Genomic DNA, 12,567 nt, shown 5'->3' with positions numbered 1-12,567 from the left:
CATTACTTTCAACTTAATCGTATTTTAAAAGGACTCTTTAGATTGCCATGTTAAATGAAGAACCAGTTATCACGTGCCGTAAACAGAAGATAACTCTGAAAGCAAAAACGATGTAATTAAATGCTTGCCAGATGTTGCTGCCTGCTAAATGAGGCTCTGAGCCTGAGCTGCATCCACTGCTTGTTCCCTCTCTCTCTCTCTCTCTCTCTGTCATGCTCTCCATCTCTTTCTTTCTCAGATTGTTAAAAGAAAAAAAAAGGAGGAGGGATTAGTAAGTGTTAGAGAGATGTTAAAGATATAATAACCATGGTGTAAGGCTTTCTCCTTGCAATCAGAAGGATTTTAAAACATTGTAAGAGAAGTATCCCTCTCACAGTGTACTTCCTAAAATAATCCTCACAAGTAGTTCACATCCAGCACTGTGGAGGACACAGAATTCGGTTGCCGCCAAAGAAGCAACGTGGTGTGACGTGGTGAGTGCAGGATGGGCAGCTGGAGACCCAGGCTCCACCCCGAGCTCTGTGGGAACTTGGGCGAGTCATTTCCACACTCTCGGGTTTGGCTTCTCTCTGTGAAATAAGGGATTTGCTTGGATGATTATGAAGGTCACTCCTCACCAGAGAGAAACTGTCACAGGCCCCTGCAGCCCTTTGAGTGGGGGGAGGTTCTGTTTCCTTCATCTTCAGGAAGGAAGCACTTTGACCTCAGGGAATCTGGTCTGCCTGTCCTCGGGGCTGGAGGAGTTAGGCAGAGCAGAGGAGGCCTTTTCCCTGCCCTCAGGCAGCTCCCTGTCAGCAAGCCCAGAGCAGGGTCCCAAGGGCAGGGGCGAACTCTGAACCAGGCCCATTCGTGGCTTTTCTGCCTGGAGCAGCTGGGCAAAGCTTCCAGGAGGAGCAGCCACTCCAAGTGAGCTGCACACTGAAGGATGCACAGGAATTTGCCAGCTGGGCAAGAGGAGAGCGTGCTCTAGGCACAGGGAAAGAACGTTCAAGACCGGGGCTGTGTCTAGAAACATGAAAGCTATCGGGGAGTGGCTGAGCCCAAGAGGCGGCTGGGGTGAGTCTTCTCCCATCACACCCTGAAGCTGACTTGTGTTGGACCTCTAGAGCGATTGTTACATTTTCAGGAATTTTGAGAGCCAGTTATTAAGCACAGTCATTGGTGGGAGCCGTGATGGCAGTGTTTACACCGGAAATCTAGACACTAAAAATCAGGAGTTTGTCGTTGCCGGTGGTGGTGCTTTCTTATTCTGAGGAGTCCGTGTACCAGCACACCACTGATGTTCTCCCTCAAAAGTGCCCCATGCTCCCTGGAATGGTTGGGGCAGAAAAGGCAATTCCCTTTCTGTAAGGTTGCTCAGACTGGCAAGGGTGAGGAAGCCTCTGAGAAATGCCTGGCCCGCCCACTCCCAGAGACCCACCTTCTCTGCTCTACTCCCTGCAGGTCTCCGAGGTGTCCTCTGAGAACCACCAGTTCTGTAACATCAAGGTGAGAGGCTCAAGGGGGTGACCCCAAGCAGAGGAATCGAAGCCTCTGCCCATGGGGAGGGCTTGCTGTGGCTCTTGGTACCCGGGTTCCACAGTCCCCACGGTCTGACTCCCAGGTCTCCAGATAACGGAACCAAACCCCTGCCCTCCCAGGGCACACGGGGAGTGCTAGCTGGGCCCTGCTCTCACCAGCTCTGCATGTGAACATTCTAGGGCTCTCCCAGACTCTGGCTCAGACCACAGCGTGTAGAATGTGCTCTGAGTGGGAGCCACTTACTCCTGGGTTCCAGCCCAGGAGATGACTGCCTGTATATAAAGGGAGGTCCTGAAGCGTCGCGGTCCGCTTCTCCCTCACCCACCCATCCTGTCTTTCCTCTAACCCCTCCTGCATGCAGTGCTACATCGATGGCCCTTACAGGACCCCCAACCGCAGGATATTCACCTCCGAGCATGCTGTGCTCATCGGGGCAGGCGTCGGCATCACCCCCTTTGCTTCCATCCTGCAGAGCATCTTGTACAGGTAGGTGGACAGGCTGTGGCCCTGCCTGCATCCCAGGGCAGAGTCCTGAGAGACGGCCTCCCCTCCCCGCCCTGCCTTCTCCCTCCTTTCACCTGGCTCCCTCTCCCCTTTTCTCTCTTTCCTCTCCTGCTCTTTTTCGGGTCTCACCCCTCCCTCTCCTCATGGGGTGGGCCCTGCCACTCCACCTCCCTCCCTGTGCCCTGCACTGTTCTCTGGGGTCCTGAGAAATCTCATACTCACCCCAAACTCAAGAGCCCCTCCTCTCTTCTCCCCTCAGGCACCAGAAGAGAACGCACATCTGCCCCACTGCCAGCACTCCGGGAGGGAGGGTGTGTGTGCAGGATGCTGACGTGAAGCTCCACAAGGTGAGTGAGCACCGCCTCCTGCAGGAAGGACTGGGGAGCTCCCCAGACACCAGAGCTACATGCCCCCTGTGCAGAGGCAGGGGAGGGAGAGATGACCCCTCCCCGGCTTGGATCCATTGGTCTCTGTGTTCAGGGCTCCCCCAGAGAGACATTCTGGGCCCTAAAGGCAGGCATCTCGTTAAAGAACACGGAGCCTGAAAGTCAGGCAGCCGGGATTCAGTTACAGCCACGATGCTTGCTAGCCGTGACCTGACGGTGGTTTTAAAAATGAAAACGTTTGCCGTTTGAAAATTTATTATTCTGTGTAGGCCACTTCAAAGAGTTTCTAAAAAAAAAACAATGAAGTAATGTTTTTCTGGCTGTCCTAAACTTAAGATCTCAGAATACTGCTTGCTGTAAACAATAGATTATTAGAGAAAATCCTGACCTGGTTGTCAGGACCCCGAATTCTGATCCCATGCTGCTCTGTGGCCTGGGCAATGTTCCTCACCTCTGCGAGCCTCGGTCTCCCCCTCCCTTAAATGGGGGCGATACTGTGTGCCCTGCTCACAGCAGGGTGGTTACACCAGGGCCCTGGGGATCACAGATATGAGTGAATGAGGTAGGCCCCCTCTGAACTGGACCCTTCTCCGTAGGTGGACTCCATCTGGATCAACCGAGACTAGCGGTCTTTCGAGTGGTTTGTGAGTCTGACCAGAATGGAGATGGACCAGGCCGAGGAGACTCAGGAGGGTAGGAGAGGGGCGGGGCCTGAGGATGATGGAGGTGGGGCAGCGGGTTTCGGGGTCTTTTTAAGAAAGTGTTTAGATTATTCTATCAAAAATGTGGGGGAGGGGATTCCCTGGTGGCGCAGTGGTTGAGAGTCCGCCTGCCGATGCAGGGGACACGGGTTCGTGCCCCGGTCTGGGAAGATCCCACATGCCGCGGAGCGGCTAGGCCCGTGAGCCATTGGCCGCTGAGCCTGCGCGTCCGGAGCCTGTGCTCCACAACGAGAGAGGCCACAACAGTGAGAGGCCCACGTACCGAAAAAAAAAAAAATGTGGGGGAGAGGGGCCTGCTTTTTTCCCCCAATAAAATGTAATATTTTGTGAAACTTAAAAGAGAGAAGAGAAAAAAAATTCATAATCCCATCTAGGTATCCAGGCATTTTAAAGGATTTCCTTCTGATATTTTTTCTTATTCACATTTTATAAAAATGTATAGCCTCCCCCACCCCATTTCTCTTTTTTATGGCATTTCTTTTTATTCAAAATGAGCACTTATTAAAAAGTTAGATAACCAGGCCTCATTCCAGACCTTCCAAGTCGGATTGTCTGGGAATAGGGCCCGGGAAGGTACATTTTAACACGATTCTCAGACGATTTGTATTCACACTTTTTTTTTTTAAGTTTCCTTGAGGGATAATTTGCATACAATAAAATTCGTCAATTTAAGTGTCCAGTAAAGACAATGGGATTTTGACAAGTGTGTCCAGTTTTATAACCATCACCATAATCAAAACATGGGACATTTCTATTACCCCCGAAAGCTCCCTCATCTCACTTTGCATCAATGCCCTCTCTCCACTTGCAGCTCCTGGCAACCTCTGATCTGCTTTCGATCACTATCGTTTTTCCTTTTCTAGAATTTCATAAAAATGGAATCATATAATATGTATGTAGTCTTTTCTAACATCTTTCACTAAACATAATACCTTTGAGATTTATCCATGCTGTTGCATGTTAAATTAAAGTAAGTAGTTAATTCCTTTTTGTAGCTGAGAAGTGTTCCATTTTCTGGATATACCACAATCTTTTTCCACTCAGTTGCTGATGGATGTTAGAGTTATTTCCACTTTTTAGCCATTTTTGACTATGAAAGTCTCTGTGTGGGCATATGTTTCCTCTTCTCTTGGGTAAATACTTAGAATTGGGATTGCTGGGTAGTATGGTATGTGCTAAGTTTTATAAACTGCCAAATTATTTTTCCCAAATGACTGTACCACTTTGTATTTCCATCAGCAGTGGAGTTCCAGTTGCTCCACAACCTCATCAACATTTTTTTCTTTACATCTTTATTGGAGTATAATTGCTTTACAATGTTGTATTAGTTTCTGCTGTACAACAAAGTGAATCAGCTATACATATACATATATCCCCATATTCCCTCCCTCTTGAGCCTCCCTCCCATCTTCCCTATCCCACCCCTCTAGGTGGTCACAAAGCACCAAGTCATCAACACTTGATGTTGGCAGTCTTTTTAATTTTAACTATTCTAGCGGTGTATAGGGATATCTCAATATGCTCTTAATTTGCAGTTCCCTAATTAATTATGATGCTGAAGATATTTTTATGGTCTTATTTGCTGTTTGTATGCCTTCTTTGTAAAGTGTCTGTTCAAATATTTTGTCTGCTCTTTAAATCCAGATATTTTTCTTCTTTTTATTAAATTGTAAGAGTTCTTCATATATTATGGAAACAGGTCCATTACCAGGTGTACATTTTATAAATATATTCTCCCAGTCTGTGGTTTGTCTTTTCATTTACTTAAACTGTCTTTTGAAGAACAAAATTTTGAAATTTTAATGATGTCCCATTTATCAGATTTCTTTCCCTTATTCTTCATGCTTTTTGTGTCCTAACTAAAACCTTTGCCTCACTCAAAGTCATGAGTATTTACTCTTAGGTTTTCTCCCAGAAGTTTTATAGTTTTAGCTCTTTATTTAGATCAGTCTCATAGTGAGTTCAACAAGGTCCAGGTTATAAGGTGAATATGCAAAAGTCAATTCTATTTCTATTTACAAACAACAAATAATTAGTATTTGAAAATCTTTAAATAGAATTTTAAGAACCATGAAATACTTAAGGATAAATTTAGCAAAATATGGGCAAGATCTGTATACTAAAAACTACAAAACATTTCTGAGAAACAGTTTTTTTATATTTCTTGTACTTGAAGTTCATTGAACTTCTTGGACATCTGGGCTTATAGTTTCCATCAAATTTGGATAAATTTCAGCCATTCTTTCTTTACATGTTTTTTTTCTGTCTCCCCTTCTCCTTACTGTCACTTCAATTACACAGATCTTAGACTGTTTGATATCTCACAGGTTATTGTGAGTATGGTTGTTGTTGTTTTTTCCTCTCAATCTGTGCCTCATATCAGATAGTTTCTATTGCTATGTCTTCAAGTTCACTCATCTTTTCTTCTGCAGCAACTTATCTATCCTTCCCATCCTAATAAATGTCCCAGCAGGTTTTGAAAAATAGATATCAAGAAGCTTATTCTAAAATTTATAGGGAAAAACCAAAGCACCTAGAATAGCTATTAATCCTATCCATTGTATTTTTCATTTCTCTTATTGTGTTGTTCTTCTCTAGAAGTTCCATTTGGGTATCTTTTATGTCTTCCATTCCTCTTCTCATCGTAGCTGCTTTGTTTTGTTTTTACATTCTCAAGGACATTTATAATATTTGCTCTAACATCTTTGTCTAAGTCCATCATCTCTGTCATTTCTGGGTCTGTTTCTAATGACTAATTTTCTCCTAGTTACGAATCATATGTTCCTGTTTCTTTACATGCTTGGTAATTGTTTACTGGATGGCAGGTACTGTGAATTGCATGTTGTGTTCTGGATTTTGTGGTATTTCTTTAAATAGCACTGTACTTTGCTCTGTTGCACAGTGACATTGTTTAGGATGGTTTGGATACTTTCAAGACTTGCTTTTAACTTTTGTTAGGGAGAGTCCAGAGCAGGCCTTATTGTGGGGCTAATTCAGCCTCAGGGCTAAGGTGCTGCACCTCTGAGGACTCATCCTACTGCCTTATATATTAGAAGGTCTCTGCACTCTTGATGGTGGAAGACAAACTATTGCCAGCTCTGTTTGAGCTCCAGGTACTGTGAAGCCTCATGTTTTCTGGTAATTTTCACAAGTGTACAGATTAACACTGAGCCAAAGACTGAGGGGGAACTTTATGCAGATTTCCAGAGCTAGTGAGCCCTCATCCTCCCTTCCTCTTTCTCTTCTTCCTTCGGTCTCTCTTCCTCTTTGCAGTTGCCCTTATTCTAGTTTTGTGCCTGGCACGTTCTAGCTGTCCTGGCTCCCTGATCTCCAATTTCTGTCTCCTCAATTCAGTGAGGCCAACACCAGGTAATTGTAAGGCTCACTTCAGTGTTTCCTCCCTCAGTAATGACAGTCCTACATGACCTGTTGACCAATGTCTGGAAACCACTGTTTTATATATCTTGCTTATTTTTCTAGTTGTTCAAGGTGAGAGAGTAATATGGTTCCTTTTACTCAAGCATAAATTTTTAATAGACGTAATCTGTAAGTAGAATTGAGCATGTGAACAAACATATATATTTATTGGGGGTGTGTGCTCAATGTTTCCTGATGAGGTAGCAATCAAAAAGTTTAGAAAATGGTCTAAGATAAAAATTATACAGCTTGGCATGTACGAATTCTTTTGCTGATTTGTATGAATTCTTTTGGTCCCTTCTTTTATGCGTTCATTAAATTGGAATGTTTAAATGTCCTCTCCCCAGTCCCTGCAGTCTCCCCTCCCCGCCCAGCAAGTGTTGTATCCTACATTTTTTACTAAGCATTGCATGATAACATGTTTCTCTGGGTTATTTAATAGTCCTCATGGGACATCTTTGTGGAATACTGAGGTTTTGTATTATGTTTAAAGTTAATCTGTTAGTCATTATTTTGTTTTGTTATGTTTTACTTACGGAAGATCTTAGATAAGGAGGAATATCTCTAGATATGTTTCTAACTTCAAGAGAATTGGTGAGGTTTTTTTTACAGTGTTGAGTCCACTGGAACTAGATCTTATTTGGCTGGTTAATTATCACAAGGTTGCCATGAATAAATTCAAATTCCTATGCTAAACATAGTTTATAAGTTCAAGTAATCAGACACAGTTTTCTACAAAAAACATTCAAACACATATAGTTTACTGTAAGAAACATCCAAAGCCTTAAAGCACCAGTCAACAGTCTTTGGAAGAGAACAAATAAACCCTAGAATATTGTAGTAAAGCTTCTTGCCCTTTCTTGTAAATAACAATTAAAGCAAATATTTATATAGCATTGACTTTGTTCTAAATGCTTTTAAGTATATTAATTCATAAGAAACTTGCTTTTATGATGACAGCCTAAGGGAGAAGTTTAGATTTAATTAAAATTTTCTAGTTACTGGTGTATAAATATTTGCTGTTTGCTTCTTCCTAATCTGTGTAAGCAAAGGGTAACAGTTAACCCACTGCTTTGCATTCTCAAAGCCACTTGAGTCAACAACTTTGTTACCTCAAATTTCTTCCAAGGTTTCTCATTGCAGCTGAAGCACATGGCCTCTGATTTCAACTTTAATCATATACCGAGGTCTGAGTCAAAGAATTTGTGGTTTATAATTTTTAATTTCTATAGCTTAAGCTTCAATTGTACTGTTTGAGTTGAGTCTTTTACTCTATCCCATAATAGCTATAGAACCTTGGGCACATTGCTTTGCCTCTATCTCCTCATCTGAAAAATATGGATACTACTAAGTACCTACCTCATGGGATTGTAGTGAGGATTGGGTGAGAGATCATCTGTACAGCACTTAGAATAAGGGCTGGAGTTTAATAACTGCTCAGTCAATTTACCATTAGTAGAAGTCCTAATAGTAGTAGAGGTGGTAGTAATGGTAGTAGTAGTAATTGCTCCATAAATTTAGTAGTAATAGTAGTACCAGTACTCGTAGTATTTAATGGCTATGTAATGAAGGATACGGTGGTTTGCCGTACATTATTTAACCATGCCCCTACTACTGGACATTTTATTTATTCCTAATTCTCCGCTATCATAAATAAAGCTGCAATTAATATGCATGAGCACATAGTTTTGTTTTCCCCTTCCTTTGGATGATTTCCTTAAGAGAGTGTCCCAGAAATGGGAGGACTGTCTGGAACACGCTGTCTTGGAGAGAGCGAAAACCTCCACAGCGCCTCCTTCTCCCTCCCGCTCTGATGTCTCATTCTCTCCTTTCTTACCCCTGTGTGGGTGAATGGGGGCGGGCAGTGACTCTGAGGAAGAAGGGCCAGGGCTGTCTCAGGTGGGCATCCCTTACGGTACGTCTTCTTCCCTCCTGCACCACCACACTACTCAAGTTCAGTGATGTGTGAAATGAAATGTGGTGTCCCTCCTAGGGCCATTTGCATTTTAACAATGGCTGAGATCTTGAGCCAAAGGAAAAGTGGGCTAATCGTGGCGTGGCGTATGAAACAATAGAGAACAAGCTGGGCTGGCCTGAATCCTTTAGGGAGAGAGAATCCTTTAAGGATAAAGGATTGTCAGCTCGTGAATCCAACGTGGTAGATCAGGCCCCGCCCTTTCTGGCCTGCATTGTGGCAGGGGTGTGGGGCAGCCCTGGCCAGTCTTCTCCCCATCATGGAACACTGGGAAAATGACAACATGTGTTTGCCACCTCTGGGAGAATGGAGGAAACTGCCTGAGCACAGAGGTGCCCACCTGGATGTACCGATTGCCCTAGAGCTGGCGGGATCAGTATCTCACAAACCTGTCCCATTGCAGACACAGAGCTGTGGACGCTCAGGCCTAATGGGTCTCCTAGATGCCAGTCTCTGCCCTGTCCCTTCAGTCCTCTGACTTCCTTCCCTGAAATGCTCTTTTCATCTCATCATGCCCTGCTCCAGTACCCTCTCCCTGCCCCCATTCCCTAGCTGGGTATTCCAGATTCTTCACATTCTGGCCTCACTGTGTATCCAGTCCTACCCGCTGTTGCACCCATTCAAGGATGCTCTGCTCCAGCCGGGCAGTCACATCATGCCCCACAAACTCCAGCCTCCCACCTTTGTCTCATGCTACTCCCTTCTTAGGGTGCTTCCTTCACCTCCCCTTTGAGTCTCAGCCCTCTTCCAAGACCTCGCCCAGTCCCCACCGTCCCAGAAAGCGGCTGCGTGTGCTTCAGCCTGCCCTGTATGTCAGTAGCATTTGCCATCTGATCCACTCACTCAACCCTTGACTCTCTGGTCTCAGCGGTCTTTCCATGTGTGCATAGCTTGTGTCCCCAGCTAGGCTGAGCAGACACCATGAGGCACAGAAGGGCATGAGTTCAGAGACCAAGGACAGCCACGCTGCCCTGGGATTCATTTACCTTCTGCAAATATAAGGTCCAGCTCCTGGGGTGGTTGTGAGACTTACATTAGACAATGGCTATATGATAACTCATCTGTGCCGTGCACAGGGCCTACCCAGCTCGAGCAGCTCAAGAGAGCCATCTTTCCTCTCTACAGCACTGGTCAAATGGAGGTACTGGGTGAATATGGTTGGCCGACAGTGTGAGTCCTCCTTCAAGCCCCAGGACAAGGTGGCTGGCATCCTGCCCTATCCCCATCATGGGTGCTGGCCCCTCAATCCTGCCCTCTCCTCCCCCACGTAGGCCGTTTCCTGGAGCTGCGCATGTATATGACCTCCGCGCTGGGCAAGAATGACATGAAGGCCATTGGTTTGCAGATGGTCCTCGATCTCCAGGCCAAGAAGGAGAAGAAGGATTCCATCACGGGCCTCCAGACACGCAGCCAGCCTGGGCGGCCAGATTGGAACGAGGTAAAGGCCACCTGGAGCCCTGAAGCCTGCAGGGACTAGTGGGTCTGAGAGTCTGAGGCAGTGACTGGGGAGATTAGGGCCAAGCAAGCAGGGGCAAAGATCGAGGCCAGCATCCGAGTCCAGCCAGGATCTCAGGGCTGGAACGGGAGGCAGGGGACCTACATCCTGGCTCCATCACTAGCACCGTTTGTTCCACCCCTAGCCTCCGTTTCCCCATCTGATCACAGAGGAAGTTAGCCCATATAACCTCCAAGGTCTCTCCCAGCCCTGACCCTCTGCAAACCAGAGTCTGAAGGCCCCAGTGGACAGAGTCCCGGGGAGGCGTCGTCTTATCCCTTCCTGGTACAAAGAGGGAAACTGAGGCCCAGAGCCACAGAATAGTTTGCAGTCTTTCTATTTTATTCCTCAGATTGGTTTTATTATTATTTTTCCTCCCTGAGCACTTACCAGTTGGGGTGCAGAGTTTGCCTGAAGTGACTAGAAGGTATTTCTTTTCAAACTGCTATAGATGATCCATGTTTAGATAGTGAGAGCCTGGGGAGAACGGGATGCCGGCGGGACTTCAGCACCAAGAGAACTTTAGGCAAAGGCAATTCTTAAGCAGAACTTGGGGTGGAAAAGGGTCCTCGCCGGAGGAGAAAGCCTGACTTCAAGAAAGCGGCATTTTGATGGAGGCCCGTGGGCTAGCATGAGGTTGGGGCTTTGGAGGTCAGTGTACCCTCTGGGCTCTGCCATCGGCCTACAGCACTGCAGCTGGTTTAGTGCACGTCTCCCCCATGGATGCAGCTCCTTGAACTGAGCTGGATCTTATTTCTTTCTGGTCCAGCCCCTCCCTGGGGTCGGAGTCAGGTTACTCACTGAGCAAATGGCTCCTAAACTAATGGCTGAAGCCAAGCAGCTGTGCCCTGGGGCTCCTCATGGGGAGGACAGCCATCCTGGCCCATTACGTCTTCGGCTCCACTGGGTGTGTCACTGGGCGGGTCCACGGTCCCCCCTCTTCTCCCTCTGCTCTCCCCCAGCCCTGTGCAGTCCAGGTGTTCCAGAAGTTAGCCACTGAGGAGAAGGGCAAGGTGCAGGTCTTCTTCTGTGGCTTCCCAGCTCTGGCCAAGATGCTCAAGGACCATTGTAAGCAGTTCGGCTTCAAGTTTTTCCAAGGGAACTTCTAGCCCTGCCTCTCCAAGCTCTGCCCAAACCCGCACTGCCCGCCAGCCGGATCGGATTGCTACCAGGGCCCTGCAGAGACCAGCCTCAGACGACTCAGAAAATCCTGCTCACCGTGCAGAACAGGAGGCCCTAGGGGACCGATGGACTTCCTTCAGAGCCCAGGGAGAAGGGCAGGGCCTTGTGCGGTGCTGCTGTGAGTTCCGGGATTGCTGTGGGACTGGTCAGACTGGGGGCGGGGGATGGAGGTGACATGGCTGGGGAGTGCAGGGGGCCTTCTCAGGGCAACAGCTTCTCTAGAAGTCCTCTGAGGATGCCTTCCCTCCTGCTACAGTGGTCCTAGACCTGCCTAATCATCAGGGTCATTCAGGAACTTCCACACACTCAGCATGTTATTATGAAAGTTTTCAAACATACAGAAAGTTAAAACAATTGTGCAGTGGACAGTGTTACCCACTTTCTAGATTCCTCGGTTAACATTTTGCTGTATTTGCTTTACTGGGAATTTTCCATCTATCCCTCCCTCTAGCCGTCCACAAATCTATCCCATTTATCTGATGCATTTCAAAGCACACTTTGCTACTCCGAGGAGCTTTCTTTAAATGTAGATTCCTGGGTCCCACTCCCAGAAATTCTGATTCTGAAGATCAGGGGGTGAGACGCGGAATGTGTATTTTATCCCAAATCCATTCCCATAGGGAGAGAGAAGCAGCTACTTTTCCCTTCTCCTTATGTCATTGTCTTCCCGTCTCCCTATTTATCTGTGTCCCTTTTCTCTTTCTCCCTGTGTCTCCCCACTGTGTGTGTCCCTCCCTTGCTCTGCATGACGGTTTTCCCTCCTCTGCACACACTGAGTCATTAGAGAAGCAGTATGGAGACAGCGTCTCTGTGTGTGTCTCTCCATGGTGGTCACAGAAAGGCCTTGTGCCCAGGAATCTAGCAGGTTGTGACTTGACGCTCAGTGCAGCCATGCCCCAGTGACGTGGCCCTGGCAACCTCTCTGAGCCTGTTTCTTCATCTGGAGTATGGGCCCGGTGCCCCGTCCTCCCTGATCACAGTTGCTGAGGGTGAGATGATATACCACCATTCGTGCCCAGGACGTTCATCCTCCGTCCCTGGGTGGCTCTTTATTGCTCCAGGTATCTGAGTCTCTGCATCTTCTCTCTGCACCCTAGCTCCCTCTGGTCTGTGTTCCAGCCTCTGTCTGCATCTGTCACTGTCCGGGTAGGAGTGGATGGCAAGGACAGAAAATACAAAAGCCCCCCTAGGAGACTCTTGGGGGAGGAGAGGTCCTAGGTGGCAGGCAGGCGCAGGAGGGCTAGCCTCACCTGTCGGATCCGAGCTGGGCATCTTCTCTCTGCCCCACACTGCAAGCCCCTGGTGACCCCACTGTTCCCGGGCATCCTCTGCCTTGCAGCTGCTTTAGGCCTTGCAGCCTAAACT

At 47.0% G+C, this 12,567-nt stretch overlaps 1 protein-coding gene across 1 annotated transcript in view; it reads left to right on the top strand.

Moving 5' to 3' along the window:
• The window catches only part of NOX5 (NADPH oxidase 5), a 31,407-nt gene extending 20,278 nt beyond the window's left edge, over positions 1 to 11,129 (top strand). Inside the window, 6 exon segments of the mRNA XM_030875286.2 lie at positions 1,444 to 1,488; positions 1,883 to 2,007; positions 2,285 to 2,372; positions 3,008 to 3,104; positions 9,797 to 9,963; positions 10,998 to 11,129. Of these exon segments, the coding sequence (XP_030731146.1) occupies positions 1,444 to 1,488; positions 1,883 to 2,007; positions 2,285 to 2,372; positions 3,008 to 3,104; positions 9,797 to 9,963; positions 10,998 to 11,129 (654 nt within the window).
• The last annotated feature ends 1,438 nt before the right edge of the window (positions 11,130 to 12,567 follow it).

This window comes from Globicephala melas, chromosome 2 (genome assembly GCF_963455315.2).
Source record: "Globicephala melas chromosome 2, mGloMel1.2, whole genome shotgun sequence".
Taxonomy (NCBI): Eukaryota; Metazoa; Chordata; class Mammalia; order Artiodactyla; family Delphinidae; genus Globicephala; species Globicephala melas.
The sequence above is the reverse complement of the archived record's forward strand: the minus strand, read 5'-3'. Positions and strand labels throughout refer to the sequence as shown.